Below are 17822 nucleotides of genomic sequence, written 5' to 3'. Positions count from 1 at the left end.
AAATCTTCTACTAAAGCATGACGCTGTTCTTTTAACTCCCCCAATGAATGCAGCCCATATTTACATAGCACCTTTAATAAAGCAATACATCCCGAGGGATTTCACACAAAATTTGACATCGTGCTATGAAAGGAAATGCTGAAATGGGTGATCAAAAGCTTAGTCAGCTGGTAGGTTTAAGGAGCATCTTAAGAGAGAGACAGAGAGATGAAGAAAAAATCCCAGTACTTGCCGCCCAAGCATCTGAAGGCACAACTGCCAATACTCATTAATCTATTGAATAGTTTGAGGTGGTCCGTGAAAAACATGATGGTCAAATTCACATGATGGGCTGAAGGGCCTGTTCTGTGCTGAAGGACTATGATTAAAAGCAAAGAATGTGGTTTTCATGGGGGAACTACTGATGACAACCAAACTCAACCTGGTAGAAAACAGACAAAATAAGCATCCTTCCAAAAAAACCGACACACACTTGCAACCAATGCAGTGTCCGAGGGACAGAATCACTCCTGATCTGCATTCTGAAGAAAGGAAACTTAGACTTTATAGCTTATAAGGAAGTTTAGGGCAGTACAGTTGGGTTACTGGTAGAGCCCTGGCCTCACAGTGCCAGAGACCAGGGTTCAATCCTGACCTCCAATGCTGTCTGTGTGGAGTTCCCATGTTCTCCCTGTGGCCGTGTGAGTTTCCTCCGGGTGGTCCGGTTTTCTCCCACATCCCAAAGACATGCAGGTTAGTAGGTTAGTTAGCCGCTGTAAATTGTTCCTAGAGTGTAGGTGAGTGGTAGAATCTGGAGATTAAAGTGGGATTAAAGTAGGATTGGTGTAAATAGGTGCTTGATGGTCAGCACGGACTCGGTGGGTCGAATGGCCTGTTTCCATGCTGTATCTCTCTATCACTCTATGAATCCAATTCTAGCCTGCTTGCCGCTAAAGCAACAAATTAGATTGTGAATGTATGTATTTCCAGCACACACCGTGCTGGTTAACTTGATATGGACAACTCAGCAGTTTAAAGTAGGACTGCTGACTCTGATTGGATTTCTTCCTGGAGATTTCATGACATGACATCCTGCCTCCAACCTCCCTGCCCCATTTTTCAGGCTTGATCTTTCCTCCTCCTCCAAATGTTCAAAGAAAATAAATGTTTGTTTATTTACCATCTTCTTGGATAGTTTCCACAAGACTAACCTACAATTCCTGGATATTGCAAGACAAACTGGTATTTTAATTACACTTTTATACAACATTTTTCATAGTGGTACTGAATTTGTAATGTAGGGAAAAGTTCACTTTCAGACAGAGAAATTGAAATGTGTTTGGAGGATACATGGCAACCTTCAGAAATAATTAGCTTATGACCAAGTTTTAAATATGTGTGGTTATTTAGGTTATAAAGTGCTCTTGCATGTTTTTGCAAGTGATTCACCAACACTAAACTTCATCTGACTGCATTACGAGATTCAATGACTTGAGTCAAGGAATAAACAACATTAAAATTGAAGCAGTCCCAAAACAGATTAGAGGCTCTCCCGGGTCATGAACACCCATCTTATGGACACCCGTCTTATGGCCACCCCTACATACGATCGTGCTCCCATAATATTATTAAATTCAGAAGTCCAGCATACATACATATGTTCATTTCTACAACCAGCAGAACTAGTTTCCTGTCTCTCTCTCCACTTTTAGTAGTTGCTCTTTCTTCCCAGTCTTACGTACTTTGGATGCCATTCATGACAATACCGTTGGCGGTTTGGTTACCATATCAAGTGATTGTCCAACTTACAAACAAAATTGCATATGAACGTCAGTAAAAGTGGAACCCATTCATTGGCTGGGATGGCCTGTATAAGTACTTGGGTGGAGGAGGATTTTAGTTGTGCACTAATATGGTGAGATTGTAACACTCTTTATTCCAAGCAGCGCGTAACTTTTGCAGGGTCATTACTGAGAAGGGGACAGAGACGTAATGATCCTTGGATCCTAGACTCTCCTACTATAGGAAGCATCCTCTCCATGTCCACTCTATCTAGGCCTTCCAGTATCCCAAAGGTTTCAATGAGATGTCCTTTCATCCAGAAGGCTCCAAGTGATTTGGACAAGTTGAGAGAGTGGCAAATGAATGGCAGATGCAGTGTAATGTGGGGATAATTGTGAGGTTATCCACTTTGATGGCAAAACAGGAAAGTAGGTTATTATTTGAATGGCAGTAGATTGGGAAAGGGGAGGTGTCCTTGTGTACCAGTCACTGAATGTAAGCATGCAGCAGTTAAAAAGGCAAATGGTAATTGGCCTTCGTGGCAAGAGAATTCAAATACAGGAGCAAGGATGCTTTGTTACAATTGTACAGGGCCTTGGGAAGACCACACTGTGAGCGGCTTCGGTCCTCTCATCTGATGAGGGATGTTCTTGGTATGAGGGGATTGCAGCATTGGTTCATCAAACTGATTCCCAAATGGCAGGACTGACACAAAAAGAGAGAAAAGGTCAACTGGGCTTTTATTCACTGGATTTCAGAAAATTGGGACAGGATCTTATAAAAACCTGCACGATTCCAACAGAACTGGACAAACTAAATACAGGAAGGATGTTCTCTGTGCCAAAGGAGTCCAGGGGCAGAGGCCATTATCTAAGGACAAGGGCAAAGCCATGCAGGACTGAAATGAGGAACAATTTATTCTTCCAGAGGGAGATGAACCTGTGGAATCATACAGTCTAAGAGTCAGAGTAATATTGCACAGAAACAGGCCCTTCGGCCCAACTTGTCCATGCCAACCAAGCTGTCCACCTAAGCTGGTCCCATTTGCCAGCATTTGGCCCATATCCCTCTAAACCTTTGCTATCCATGTACGTCCAAATCTAGAGCAAAAAACAAAATACTGCAGGAACTCTGAGTCAGGGAGCTTGTGTGGAGGGAAATGGACAGACAACATTCTGGGTCGAGACCCTTCATTTGGACTGCTATTTATTCCTCATCACCTGCTCTACCTGCAAGGTTCATTTTCACTGACCTTTCCATGAGTCATCCCAACACACCCAGGTCACACTAAACATCATTTCCCAAACTATCATCGTTTAGAAAATACTCAACACTTATGTTCTTTTTCAACCGGTCTATAACCTCACATTCTTCCACATTGTGCTCCATCTGCCATATGATTTCCCAATCACTCAAGTTGGCAAAAACCTCCTCCTTGAATCCTCATAACTACTCATATTCCCACTTAGTTTTGTGTCATCAGCAAACTTGTTACATTGGGAGCCCTCAGCTAAATCATTGACCCTAGATTATCAATAGTTGGATCCAAGCATTGATTCCTGCAATACCCCACTAACCTACCAAACTGGGCCCTGTTTATTCCTACTCTTTGTTTTCTATTTGCTCGCCAACTCCTGATCCATGTTGGTATATTACGCCAACTCTATGTGTTCTAACCTTATTCATCAAACTCTTGTGTGGGATGGACAAGTTGAATATCCAAATGTACCACATCCATTGGTTTTCCCCTCATCCACTCCACTAGCTACATCTTCACAGAACCCTAATAATTAGTCAAACTTGATATGCTTTTCACAAATCCATGCTGACTCTGCTCAATCCTAATATTATTTTCTACGTCTCTTGATACCATATCCTTAATAATTGATTCCAACCTATTCCCCATTCCTGATATCGGGCCAACAAATTTTCTCCCAATTAGCTCCCCATTTTCTCCTTCTTTCTGAAAAAGATGGGTCACATTTACCACCCTCCAATCTTCAGAAAGCATTCCAGAATCTATCGAATCTTGGAAGATGATATCCACTATCTTTCAATAGCCACCTCTTTCAAAGCTCTGCAATGTAGATCATTAGGTGCTGGGGATTAATCAGTTTTCAGGCTCATTAGCTTTTCTAGTAGTTTTAATTTTACTGATACTCATTGGTAAGAGACATGTAAGCTCATGAAGGAATTAGACAGCAGTTGAAGGGGTCAGAATTGGAATTGGAATTTGTTTATTATTGTCACTTGTGTAGTGAAATGTGTGCCATCCAGACAGACCATGCCAGAACTAATTAGGTCGAGGTAGTAAAAAGGAAGGCAGAATGCAGAATATAGTGAATGCTGGTAGACAAATAAATCATGAAGCTGGTTGATGGAAGGAGTGGGGATACCGTGAGCAGTTACAATTTGGAGAGCAGGGTGGTTGGTACTGTCAACAGTAGCTTTCAGAAGAGAAATTATCAAATACCTGAAAAAAATTGCAAGGACAGGGTATTTCACCCTGGAACTGATTCTAGCCAGGAACTAGGACTAAATGGATTGCTCTTGCAAAGAGGTGCTGCAGACTCGGATCTCCTTCTGTGCCGTACTGTACCGACCATTACATCTCAAACACCCATGGATTTCAGAGAAGAATCCACATCGGAGTCAGCAAGCCCTGATTCTGACAGGGACAAAGTCAGGGTTCACTGGGTCTACACTCAAGGTGCAACGGATCTCCTGGTAACAGCAAGCAACAGAAAACACAGGGGAAAGGAAAGGGGTGGGGGGGAAGAGGCTTCTTTTACAGACATTCGTTCAAATTGTCACATTTACCGAAAGAGCAGAAAAATAGCCCTGGTAGACGCGTGACTCCCACCAGTGTTTTGTTCGGAGGGGAAATATTTTTCGTATATTTATCCCTTTATTACACTGGGAGGTCTAGAGCCCAGTCGATAGTTGATCTAATCCACAGCTAATATTTTTCGCAAATTAAATTTGACTAGCTTTCCGAAAATGTGCTGCTGTGTTGAAGATGCGCACACTAGGTGAGGTCGGGATAGAGTACCTGTCCTTTGCATGTCTGCTGGTATAAAGCAGAGGCGGTTGTGAAACAGCTAGTCATGCTGCATCCTGAGTTGAATGCAGTTTACGAAGGCAGGAGCTCGGAGGGGGCAGAATACTTCCCAGAGAGACGGTTCACACAGCCTCCGTCCCAGAAATGAGGCGGTAACTCGGGACGGGCACTTTGGTAACTCCGGCCTGGGCAAGAAAAGAGCATCAAGCAAGATGCTGGAGGAACTCGGCGGGTCAGGCAGCATCTGTGGAGGGAAATGGGCAGTCGATGTCTCGGGTCGACGCTTCAGCCAGACTGAAAGACGGTGGGGAGACAACCAGTGTAAAAGCTGAGGGGCAAGAACTGCTTGAAAAAGTAAAGGAACCACGGAAACCTAAGGTACTTCTGCCAGGTTCACTGCCAATAAGTACCAGGTGTAATATTAACAGCCCAGTGATTTGGGATCATGACACAACTTTCCTCCTGTCTGTTGATAACCAGGAACACTGCTGCGAAAAGACGCGTGCGAGGTGTCTTAATGAACCGTAAATCATTACTGTCTATTACTTTGCTTGGCTTTACTTTGTTGCTGTTTCCAAGGAACGGACTAACCAGTCCTTGCTTATTTCAACGCCTTCTGAAAATTCCAATTAGGCAACATTTAGTGCCCGCAAAAGAAAGCCACCCAGATCCTGCTACAATTCGTTCGGCGATCCTTCTCCTGAAGATCTGGGATCTCCAGCGCTGATCGGCCTTGTTTCTTGTTGGAGGAACATTGTTTCTGAAGACTCCCACTTCCTGACAACGAACCGCTCATGAAAATACATGTCCCCATGGCTAAAATAAACTAAATCGGGTTAAAATTACTTCATCTATAGAAGGGAAACAAAGGAGGAACGGGCCTCCTTCAGAATCACAGTTTTGCCCTAGGAAGTTTCAACTAATCTCAACGTTTCTGATTCGCACTGTTTGCTTCACAAAGACACTTCAGCACATGGCAAATTAAAAGCTGTTAACAATGAAAGATCAGGAAATGTTCAACTCATTCATTTCCCAGGAATGAATCAGCGCGCTAGCAGTTCCGCGTTCTGGACACCTCCTGAAACGACACATTTGCCTCAGTGAGCAACGTGTTAAGAGTTTAAAGAAACCTTTTAAAGTTAGAACATCGTCACCACCACCTCGAAACCCCCAACATCTCACACACACCAATGTGAATTCCAAGACAATTCAGCAGATGAGAAGTCCCCAGTTGTTGGAAATAACGCCACATATTATCATTATCGAGAGGCTGAAATAAATTATTTTAAGGAAAATTCTTAGCAAAACGCGGAAACGTTGCTCTGACGAGGGGGAAAGTTTTTTTTTACGATGTTCTTTAAGGCCCAACGATGCCATAGAAAAAGTGAAAGAGAATTCATCCAACATGTAAAGCAATTTCATACCTTTTGTACTTGGTCATGTTTCATTTCTGTGAAGTAATACGCCAGAAGGTGAGAAGCTATCATCTTGGGAGGATTCTTGGAAGTAACGTGGCGGTTTTTTGTTTGTTGTAACTTTATACTGTTGAGGCCGCCTGTCCGTTCTGTTCCACTGCAGAAACCGTGGGGTGATTCCCGGCGGTGAGAAGGGAGCACCGCTACCGAGAAAGGTGCCCGTACAGGAGTTTGCTGCTCACAATGTGATGTTGGAGAATCTCTCTCCAGCAGAAACCGGCTTCTTTGGTGACGTTTGGCATCCTGTTCCTCCTCCTGCTGTCATTGGCCGAATGCTGTGGGTGTGCCTGTGACACCGACACTTCTCGCCTCTCGATTTGACTGCGAGGGGGAAGGGTCGGTCCCCACACCGCCGCTGCCAGGGACAGGATGCCGCTATTAAAGGCGCACCGCCCCCTTGTAGGCAAGTCCCCCCCCCCCCCCCCCCCCCCCCCCCCCCCCCCCCCCACCCCCCCCCCCCCCCCCCCCCCCCCCCCCCCCCCCCCCCCCCCCGAGAGACCAGAGCAGCTCGTTTTTCCAGCGTTCCCCGCAAATACCATCCACCTTCTGAGGTTTGCCTCCCTGCTGAGGAAATACAATATCATTGGAGGACGAAGATCTCTTAATTCAAACGAAACTCGATTCAGTTGATGAAGTCGCTGCCCCTAATAAAATCGTTGCTGTGCATTGACATAATAGACATGGAACAGTACAGCACAGGAACAGGCCCTTTAGCACAATGTTTGTGCCGAAAATGATTCCAAATTGAATTAACCCCATCGGCCTGCACATGATCCATATCCCTCCACTCCCTGCAGATCCATGTGCCTGTCTAAATGTCTCTTATCGGCCACTATCGTATCTGCTTCCACCACTTCCCCTGGCGGCCCGTTCCAGGCACCTACCACGCTCTGTGTAAAAAAAAACATCCCACATATCTCCCTCAAACTTTCAGCAACACACACAAAATGGTGTGGCCTCAGCAGGTCAGGCAGCATCTGTGGAGGGAAAGAAACGTCGACTGTCGATTTCCCTCCATAGATGCTGCCTGACCTGCTGAGTTCCTCCAGCATTGTGGGAGCGCTGGATCACAAGAGACAGTAATCCAGAGCCCAATGGGTAGATTTCATACCATGGGAAAGAGAGCACAGGATTTTGCTTTGTGTTCAACAAGTATTTGGAGCAGGAAGATGCCAATCAGCCCCTTGAGCCTTCTACCCTGGATAACATGAAGAGGGCATGTTACTACATCGGGGACGAGGTACAGGAGCCTGAAGACCCACACTCAATGTTTCAGGAACAGCTTCTTCCCCTCCACCATCAGATTTCTGAACGGTCCATGAACCCATGAACACTACCTCATTATTCCTCTTTTGCACTATTTATTTATTTTTGTAATTTATAGTAATTTTATGTCTTTATGTTTGCATGTACTGCTGCCGCAAAACAACAAATTTTATGACATATCTCAGTGATAATAAACCCGATTCTGATTCTATGCCAAACAACAAGACCATGGCAGATCGGACTGTAATCTCAGCTCTACATGGCTGCCCACCAACAGAAAGTTTTCACCTCCTTTCTCACCACCTATCTATCTCTCCTTCCTCACCATGTATGTATTTATCTCTTCTTCCTCACCACATATCTATTTATCTTAAAAACAGTCAAAGACTCTGTTCCACTGCTGGGAAAGCATTCCAAAGACTCACAAACCCCTGAGCGAGAAAAAGTCCCTCTCCCCTATCTTTACTGGGTCAACCCTTACTTTTAAACAGTGATCCCTGGTTCTAGATTTTGTCACCAGAGGAACACTTCTCTCCATATCCAGTCTGTGAAGACCCCTCAGGTTCAAGTATGTTTCAATCAAGTCCTGTCTCACTCCCCTAATTGTCATTATCTAACCTGAGCAACTTTGTGTCACGAAACAAAACGCCCATTCCAAGTATTAGCCTGGTAAACCTTCTATGAGCTGCTTCCAACACATTAATATCCTTCCTTCAGTAAGGAGACTAATTCTGTACACAGTACGCAGTGGGCAATGGAATGAGCTGCCAGAGGAAGTGGTTGAAGCGGGTACAATAACAACATTTAAATGACACTTGAACAGGTACATGGACAGGAAAGGTTTAGTGGGATACAGGCAAATGCGGGCAAATGGGACTGGCTTAGATGGGCACCTTGGTCAGTTTCGACGAGTTGGGCCAAAGGGCCTGTTTCCGTGCTCTACGACTCTCGCACCCTGGACATTCTCTCTTCTATCCACCACCCCACCACCCCCCCACCCGCCCAATCGGGCAGAAGATACAAAAGCCTGAAAGCACGTACCGCCAGGCTCAAAGACAGCGTCTATCCAATAAGACTATTGAACAGACCTCTTGTATGTTAAGATGGACTCTCGAGCTCACAATCTACCTCATCATGGCCTTGCATCTTATTGACTGCCTGCACTGCACTTTCTCTGTAACTGTAACAATAACATTCTGTTATTGCTTTTCCCTTGTACTACCTCAGCGTACTGATGCAATGATATGATCTGTATGGATGGCATGCAAAACAAAGTTTTCCACTGTACCTCAGTACATGTGACAATAATAAACCAATTATCAATTACTCTACTCCAGATCTGGTCTCACCAACACCTTATGTAACTGAAGCATGAAGTCCCTGCTCCTGTATTCAATTCACCTTGCAGTAAGTGATAACATTCAGAAAGCTTTCCTTATTACTTGTTGTATCTGCATACCAGCTTTTTATAAATTGTGCATCAGAACACACAGACTCACTCAGACCAATCAGCATGGTTTTGTCAGGAGACGGTCATGTCTGACCAATTTGATTTAATTTTTCAGAGGTAACAAAATGTATTGATGAGTCTGGTACAATTAATGTTGTCTACATAGACTTCAGTAAGGCCTTTGACAAGATCCCACATGCGAAACTGGTCCTCAGAGTTACAGCCCTTGGGATCCAAGGCAAGTGGCAAATTGGATCCAAAATTGGCTTGGTAATAGGAGGAAGGGGGTGACAACAGAGAGTTGTTTTTGTGATTGAAAGCCTGTACCATAGGGATCAGTGCTGAGACCCTTTTTGTATAAACATTAACAATTTGGTTGTGAATATAGGAGGTAGGATAAGTAAGTTTGCAGATGACACAAAACTTTGTGGTGGTGTTGATAGTGGAAAGAATAGTCTTTGGATACAGGACAATACTGATCAATTGGTAAGATGGGCAGAATAGTGGCAGATGGAATTTAACCCTGACAAGTGCAAAGTTATTCACTTTGGGAGGGCAAATAAGGGTTGGACAAACACAGTGAATGGTATGACCACAGACGATACTGAAAAACATAGGGACCTTGGTATACAAGTCCACAGATTCCTGAAGGTGGAAGCACAGGTAGAGAAGATAAGGTTGTTAGGAATGCGTGTGGGATATTTGCATTCATTAGTTGGGCCATGGAATATGACCATAGCTGGAGTACTGTGTGCAGTTCTAGACACCACACTACAGGAAGGATCTGATTGCACTGAAGAGGATGAAGAGTAATTATACCAGAACATTGGCTGGGGTGGAACATTTCAGTTATGAGGAAAGACTGGATAGCCTAGCAGTGGAGAAGACAGAAGTATGCACAATTTTGAGGGGCATAGATAGGGGAGACTTTCCCTCCAGCAGAAGTGTCCAAAACTAGTGGGCATAGGATTCGTGTAAAGTTGGGAAGTTTATAGGGCATCTGAGGAGGAACTTATTTTCACCCCGAGGGTGGTTGGAATCCAGAACCCACTGCCTGAGGGAATGGTGGAGGAAGATACTGTGACAACATTTATCTCGACGAGTACTTCAATTAGCAAGGCAAAGATTGCTATAGACCGAGCACTGGTAGTGAAAATGGGTACTTAATGGCCAGCATGAAGAGGATGGGCAGAAGGCCAGGATCTACACCTCTGTGAATCTGTGGCACTCTGAGAAGGAGAAAGATTTGCCAAAATGCCTTTGCACTGTGTCGCAAGGAAAATAGAACTATCTGATCTCAGATCAGATTTTTGTTTTCCCTTGTACTTCAAAAGGCATGATTAAGCTCTGTCTTATCCTTTTATAACTCTGTGGGCAATGTACCGTCCTATCCACCATATCATCTTTATTATGCCTTTGTCAGAAGATCATTACAGTCACAGATAATATCCTCTATTATCATTACAGCAGTACCTTATAATACCAGACCTGATTAATAAGTTACAAGAGTCCTTTGTTCCATTAGTGTTTTCAAATTATTCCTTCCCTTAATTCACAGAGATAATCTACTCCATAATACAGAAGTTGCACTAATGTTGTAACGCACACAAAATGCTGGAGGAACTCAGTAGGTCAGGCAGCATCTATGGAGGGAAATGAACAGTCGATGTTTCGGGACGAGACCCTTCATCAGGACTGGAAAGGAAGAGGGCAGAAGCCAGAATAATAAGAACAGGGGAGGGGGAGGAGAACAGGCTGGCAGGTGATGGGGGAAGGTAGGTGGGTGGAGGAGGGACGATGAAAGGGAGTGATGTAAGAAGCTGAGAGGTGATAGGTAGAAGAGGCAAAGGCCTGAAGGAGGAGGAATCTGGTAGGAGAGGACAGTAGACCATGGAATAAAGGGAAGGAGGTGGGGAATAGATGGGCAGGTCGTGACGGTGGGGGAAGGGGAAAGAGGGATGGTGAGAGGGCCACAGGAATGAGGGAAAACAAAGGGGGGGGGGAGAGAAAAAGTTGGGAGGGTAAGAGGGGAGCGGTTACCAGAAGTTACAGAAATCGACTTTGAGGCCATCAGGTTGGAGACTACCAAGGCGGAATATGAGGTGTTGTTCCTCCAACCTGCGTCTGGCCTCAGCGTGGCTGTAGAGGAGGCCGTGGATAGACATGTCAGTATGGGAGTGGGGTGTGGAATTGAAGTGGACCGCCACCGGGAGATGTTTGCTTTTGTAACGGATGGAGCGAAGGTGCTCGGCGAAGTGGTCACTCAATCCGCGTCGGGTCTCACCGATGTACAGGAGGTCGCACTAGGAGCACCGGATGCGATAAATTACACCCTCAGGTTCACAAGTGAAGCGCTGCCTCACCTGGAAGGACTGTCTGGGGCCCTGAATGGTGGTGAGGGAGGAGGCGTAGGGGCAGGTGTAGCACCTTGTACGGTTGCAGGGATGGGAATCCTTGTCAAAGAAGTAGGCCCAGAGACAAAGGCGACAGAAGAAGAGTTCGGTGTCATGGCAGGCGCGGAGCACGTTGAGGTGTGGGTGCAGGGGGACAAAGGTAAAGCCCCGGCTAAGGACAGAATGTTCCGCCTCACCAAGGAGTATCAGGCCATTGTCTCCCGCACTATCACTGACCTCATCACTTCTGGAGATCTCCCCTCTACAGCTGCCAACCTCATAGCTCCCCTACCCCGCACTGCCTGTTTCTACCTCCTACCCAAGATCCACAAACCTAACTTCAGAAACCCCGGTAGGCCCATTGTTTCTGCCTGCTCCTGCCCCACTGAACTCCTGCCCTCATATCTTAACTCCCATTTTGTCCCTCTTGGTCTAGTCCCTTCCCACCTACGCCCGTGACACCACATACCCTCCATCACTTCAACAACTTTCAGTTCCCTGGCCCTGACCGCCTTATTTTCACCTTGGACGTTGAGACCCTGTACACTTCCATCCCTCATCAGGAATACCTTAAGGTTCTCTGCTTCTTTCTCGACAACGGACCCAACCAGTTCCCCTCCACTGCCACCCTCCTCTCTGGCAGAACTGGTACTCACCCTCAACGACTACCCTTTCGGCACCTCCCACTTTCTCCAAACCAAAGGTGTATCCATGGGCACTCGCATGGGCCCCAGCTGTGCTACATTGACGACTGCATTGGTGCTGCTTCCTGCACCCATGCTGAGCTCGTCAATTTCATCAACTTTGCTCCAACTTCCACCCTGGCCTGAAATTTACTTGGTCCATCTCTGACGCATCTCTCCCCTTTCTGGATCTCTCTGTCTCCATCTCCAGAGACAGATTAACCACAGACATCTTCTACAAACCTACTGACTCCCACAGTTACCTTGACTACACCTCTTCCCACCCTGTCACTTGCAAGGATGCTGTCCCCTTCTCCCAGTTCCTCTGCCTTCGCCTCCGCCTCATCTGTTCCCATAATGAGGCTTTCCAGTCCAGGTCATCAGAGATGTCCTCATTTTTCAGTAAACGGGGTTTCCTTCCACCACCATCAATGCAGCCCTAAACCGCATCTCCTCCATTTCCCGTACACCTGCCCTCACCCATACCCCCACTGACATAACAGGGAAATGGTACCCTTGTCCTCACCTACCACCCCATGAGCCGCCACATCCAACACATCATTCTCTGCAATTTCCGCCACCTCCAATGGGATCCCACCACCTCCCCTCCGCCCTCTCTCCGCTTTCTGTAGGGATCGTTCTCTCCGCGACTCCCTTGTCCACTTGTCCCTCCCCACTGAGGACCCTCCCGGCACTTATAGGGAAGCTATCATTAAGCTGGAAAGAATGCAGAAAAGATTTATGAGGATGTTGCCAGGACTCTTAAGGACTGGGTTATAGAGACAGCAGTCTAGGAGTTTATTCATTGGAGCATAGGAGAACGAGGGGTGATCTTATGGAAGTAAAAAAAATCATGAGGGGCATAGATAGAGTGAATGCACACGGTCTTTTTCCCAGGATTGAGGAATTAGGAACCAGGGCATAAGTTTAAGGTGAGAGGGGAGAGATTTAACAGGAACCTGAGGGGCAACCTTTTCATCCAGAGTATCGTCTGGTATATGGAATGAGCTGCTAAAGGAAGTGGTTGAGGCAGGTATATTAAAAACATTTAAAAGGCACTTTTAAATGTTAAAGCAGGTGCAGGATAGGAAAGGATTAGAGGGATATAGGCCAAATGCAGGCAAATAGGACTAGTAAAAGTAGACAACTTGGTTGGCATGGACAAGTTGGGCCGAAGGGCCTGTTTCCATGCTGTGTGACTCTGTGACTCTGTGTTGGTAATTATATTTGACAAAATACAGAGATGGCAACAGATGGGAGATTGGTGGTTGTAACGGAAAAACTAGTTATGCTTGGAATGAATGAAGTGCCTGATCTGCTGGCTTGAGTCTCTATTTTACGTAATGATACATCCTCAGATATTTTGAGAATCCAAATGCATACACTGGTACCTATTAGAAAAATTACATTGAATTTGTCAACACATTTGTCCTTTAATAAACCATGCAGCCTCTACCTAACCTCATTGTGATTTCCCGTGTTAATATGTCCTTAATAACGATTCTGTTATTTTAACAAGTGATGTCAGTCCAACTGAACTGTAGTTCTCTTATTTCCCCTCTCTGTCCTTTTTTGAATGACAGCTCCAGCAATACGGGTTCAATCCTGACCTCTGGCGCTGTCTGTGCAGAGATGGAGGAAATGTAATTTAAAGAGAGGGCAGGAGACTAAAGAAATTAAAAGAACATTATAATTCTGGCACAGTGGTGCAATTAGTTGAGCTGCCTCCTCTCTGGGTCAGTCCTGACCTCAGGTGTGGGGTCTACACTTTCCCCCTGTGACCGCGTGGGCTTCCTCAGGGTGCTCCAATTTTCTTCCACACCCAGGAGAATGAGGGGGCGACCTGATAGAAGTGTTTAAAATTATGAGAGGCATAGGTAAGGTGAATGGTAACAGTCTTTCCCCCAGGGTAGGGAAGTCTAAAACTAAGGGGCATAGGTTTAGGGTGAGAGGGGAAAGATTTAAAAGGGACCTGAGGGGCAACTTTTTCCACACAGAGGGTGACGAGTATATGGAACAAGCTGCCAGAGGAAGTGGGTGAGGCAGGTACAATAGTATCATTTAAGAAGCACTTGGATAGGTACATGGAGGGGCAGGGCTTAGAGGGATATGGGCCAAACACAGGAAATTGGGACTAGCTGGGTGGGCACCATGGTCAGCATGGACTGGTTGGGCCAAAGGGCCTGTAACCGTGCTGCATTGATCTATGACTCTATCCCAAAAGTGTTGGTCAGTTAATTGTCCGCTATAAATTTCCCCTGCAATGTAGATTCATGTTAGACTCTGGGGGGAGTTGATGGGAGTATGGAGAGAATATAATAGGATGAGCGTAAATGGGTAGTCGATGGTCAGGGCAGATGCAGTGGATTGAAGGGCTGCACTTCTCTATGACTCAGTGACAATTCATTTCTTACAATTTACTGAGACTGCTCCCAAATGTGACAAAGTTTGAAAGGTCATCAATAATTCATCCCCTTTCTCTTAAAACCTGTTGATCACCTAAAGTTCCTCACGATCAATCAGCCTCCAGTTCCCAACTGTTTCTGCTTCATTTATTGTGCTTTCTACATTGAAGGCATATGGAAATATTCATTCAGTGCCTCAACCATCTCTTTATTCTCCATTGTCATCTTGCTCGTCATTATCTTCACAGATTTACATTCAATTTTCCCACTCATTTCCCTTTTACGTAGTTGTGGAAGCTCTTACAATTTTCTATTTATCTTACTAATTTATTCTCATATTCCATCTTCATGTTATTGATTTTTTAGTTTTCTGTTACTGCTTTATAAAACTCTTCCAAAACCTTAGACTTACAACTCTAGTTGACAACATTATAACCTTCATCTTTAATCTAGTATCCTTCACCTCATTTATTACATATTTTTGTGTATTATGAACTTATTTCTTTAAAGATTATGTTTGAAATAAAGCAACAGACCAGAGCATATCTTTTATGTTTTGCCAAAGGAATCTCAAACTTGAACTCTGTTATTTAAGCACGCAATTAATTTCAGGGTGCTTGAGATCAGGTGGGAGGGAAGGCGGCAGCTGAGAGAAAAAGATTAGCTGTGGGTCCCAATCCTGATTGTGACCAACTGACTCATGTTGAACTTGAGAATCAATGACATCTGGAGCAGATCAGCACAAGTAACCAAACAAGGAGTTTGCCTGCCTCTCTTTGTCCAGATTCAAGAATAGGCACTTGGATAAGCTATGGCACAGTTACTGACCTCTATCTAAATGAGTGTACACACTCTCAAAAGGGAAAGATCAGTAAAATACTGGCTGCAGCACACTACAAGAAATTTAGTTATCAACAAGGTGAAAGAATTTCATTGGCCTTAGAAGCAAATCAGTCATCTGAACAAGTGTACGTTGCGTTCCAGAGTTAGATCAGCATTGAATGATCTGTTCCTTGTACTGAACTGGACAAAATAGATTTGTTCAGGTGCCTGGCATCTCCAGAAGCAAAAGAGGCAACAGCAGAAGACCTTACACCTCCATTGCTCTTGGACATCCTGAAGGGCTTCACAACTCTGGGGAACACGAGTGCAGAAATAAATGCAGATTCCAACTTGCTCACTGCATTATAATGAATGGCTTTGCCAGCCATAATTCAGCAACAATTATGTTCGCCAGGACATGGTTTATTACAGATCACATTTTCTTCTGCCTAGGGCAGTGGTTCAAATAGTGCACAGCAAGATCCATCAAATGAAAGCAGAAAATGCTGGAAACAGTCAGCAGGTCAGGCAGTATCTAGGTAAAGAGAAACAGCTGAAATCTTTCATGTTTATAAGTTCATAAGGTCCCAGCAACTGCAATGGTTTGGATTTTCAAGTTTTATCAAATGATTTGCACCAGCAGTTTCAGAGTAATGGTTAAGAAAGTGGATTAGCAATCCAGGGGTTAAACCATGGCAAACTGGGAAACTAAAGTAAGTAAATCTGGCATATGAAGTAAATGATAAAGCTCTCATAGATTTCAAGTACCTCCAATTATTCTTCAGAGAAAGGAAACAGCCACCATAAATGATTGAGGAGAGGTTGAGCAGGTTGGGACTGTTTTCACTGGAATGCAGAAGAATGAGGCGTGATCTTATAGAGATGTATAAAATTACAAGGGGCACAGACAGCATGAATGCGCACAGTCTTTCTCCCAGTGTTGGGGAATCAAGAGCTAGAGGGCAAAGGTTTAAGGTGAGAGGGGAGAGATTTAATAGGAACCTGAGGGGCAACTTTTTTTTTACACAGAGGGTGGTCAGTATATTGAACGAGCTGCCAGAGGAAGTGGTTGAGGGAAGTACATTAACAACGTTTAAAAGGTACTTGGACAGGTACATGGATAGGAAAGGTTTAGAGGGATATGGGCCAAATGAGGGCAAATGGGACTAGCTTAGATGGGAATCTTGGTCAGCATGGACCAGTTGGGCCTAAGGGCCTGTTTCTGTGCTGTATATCTCTATGACTCTATGATCTGATCGACATATCACCTATAGCATCCTTGGTTTTGCCATTGACCAGAAAGTCAGCTGGACCAGGCAAAATAATGTCATTTCAACTGAAGCTGTGGTGAATGAGTCACTTCCTGCCATCCCCACCATCACATACAAGGCCCTAATCCGGATGGAATTACTTCCCTTCTTGCTCTAACAAGGAATCTTCAAACGGAAACATTAACTCTGTTCCTCTTTCCACATGTTGCTTGACCAGCTGAGATTTTTCAGCACTTTCTACTTTTGCATCAGATTTCAAGCAATGAAGAATAGTCACTTGACTCTTCTGCTCACTTGACCCTGAATCACAAGAGGATATTAGGTCAGATTGAAGCCTTCGCTAAAGAGGTAGATTTTAATGAATATTTTAAAAGAGAAAAAAAGAAATTAGAGAGACGGGGAGATTTGGAGAGGACATTTCAGAACTTAAGGCCTAGACAGAAGAAGGCATGATCACCACTGGTGAAGCAATAAAAATCCCAGCAATGTAGCACCAATTAATTGTTTTCTATATACTTTGTTCTTAAATGTGTAAACATGCAATGTGACATTGAGGATTATCTTTCAAAAATTTTATACAAACTATTGATTGCGATAAATCAGCAAAGGCCAGTTACAAATCCTGGCTGATATTATTCTTATTTTACTTTAAGGACTGTTGATGGGGAAAGTCCTCAATCAAGTCCATACTGTCCCAGAATGGTACTGCCAATCCAGGACAGAAAGCAGATTGTTTAATCAGGTTGAAGATATTTATACAGCCACAAATATGTTCTCTTCACCCATTATCAGGCATGTAAAGTGATATATGTTCTCTTCACCCATTATCAGGCATGTAAAGTGATGGCACAGGGACTGATGAGTTGCAATAAGTATGTTTGATGCTACAATATTAGCTTAAGGTCAACAATCACCTCCTTCCCAAACTCATTTTCCCACCATTCAAACTGAGGAAAACAATTTCAAGACCTTGAAATAATGATGTAGATAATCAGAAAGCATCTCATCTTCCCACAAGGCACACTACAGCCCTTAGGACTCAACAATGAATTCAACATTTTCATATATTTCCAGACACAAGGAAGACTGCAGATGCTGGGATGCAGGAGTAACACACACAAGATGCTGGAGGAACTCAGCACGTATCTGGAGGGAAATAAACAACTGACGTTTCGGCTTCTGCCCTCTTCCTTTTCCTGATGAAAGGGTCCCGGCCCGAAACATCAACTGTTCAT

The 17822-nt window shown here is 44.5% G+C and overlaps 1 protein-coding gene across 3 annotated transcripts in view; it reads right to left on the bottom strand.

Annotated features, from left to right (window-relative positions):
* hk2 (hexokinase 2) overlaps positions 1 to 17822 on the bottom strand; it is a 100797-nt gene that overhangs the window by 62875 nt on the left and 20100 nt on the right. Inside the window, exon 1 of one of the 3 annotated variants that reach the window (XM_052041223.1) lies at positions 6247 to 6480. The exons of the other annotated variants lie outside the window; for them this stretch is intronic. Coding sequence (XP_051897183.1) covers positions 6247 to 6309 — 63 coding nt within the window. The 5' untranslated portion in view covers positions 6310 to 6480. Of the gene's footprint in view, positions 1 to 6246; positions 6481 to 17822 lie in introns of those variants that run through there. 3 annotated transcript variants of the gene reach the window in all.

Source organism: Pristis pectinata, chromosome 29 (assembly GCF_009764475.1).
Source record: "Pristis pectinata isolate sPriPec2 chromosome 29, sPriPec2.1.pri, whole genome shotgun sequence".
Classification (NCBI taxonomy): Eukaryota; Metazoa; Chordata; class Chondrichthyes; order Rhinopristiformes; family Pristidae; genus Pristis; species Pristis pectinata.
Note: the sequence above shows the minus strand (reverse complement) of the source record. Positions and strands in the feature narration are given on the sequence as shown.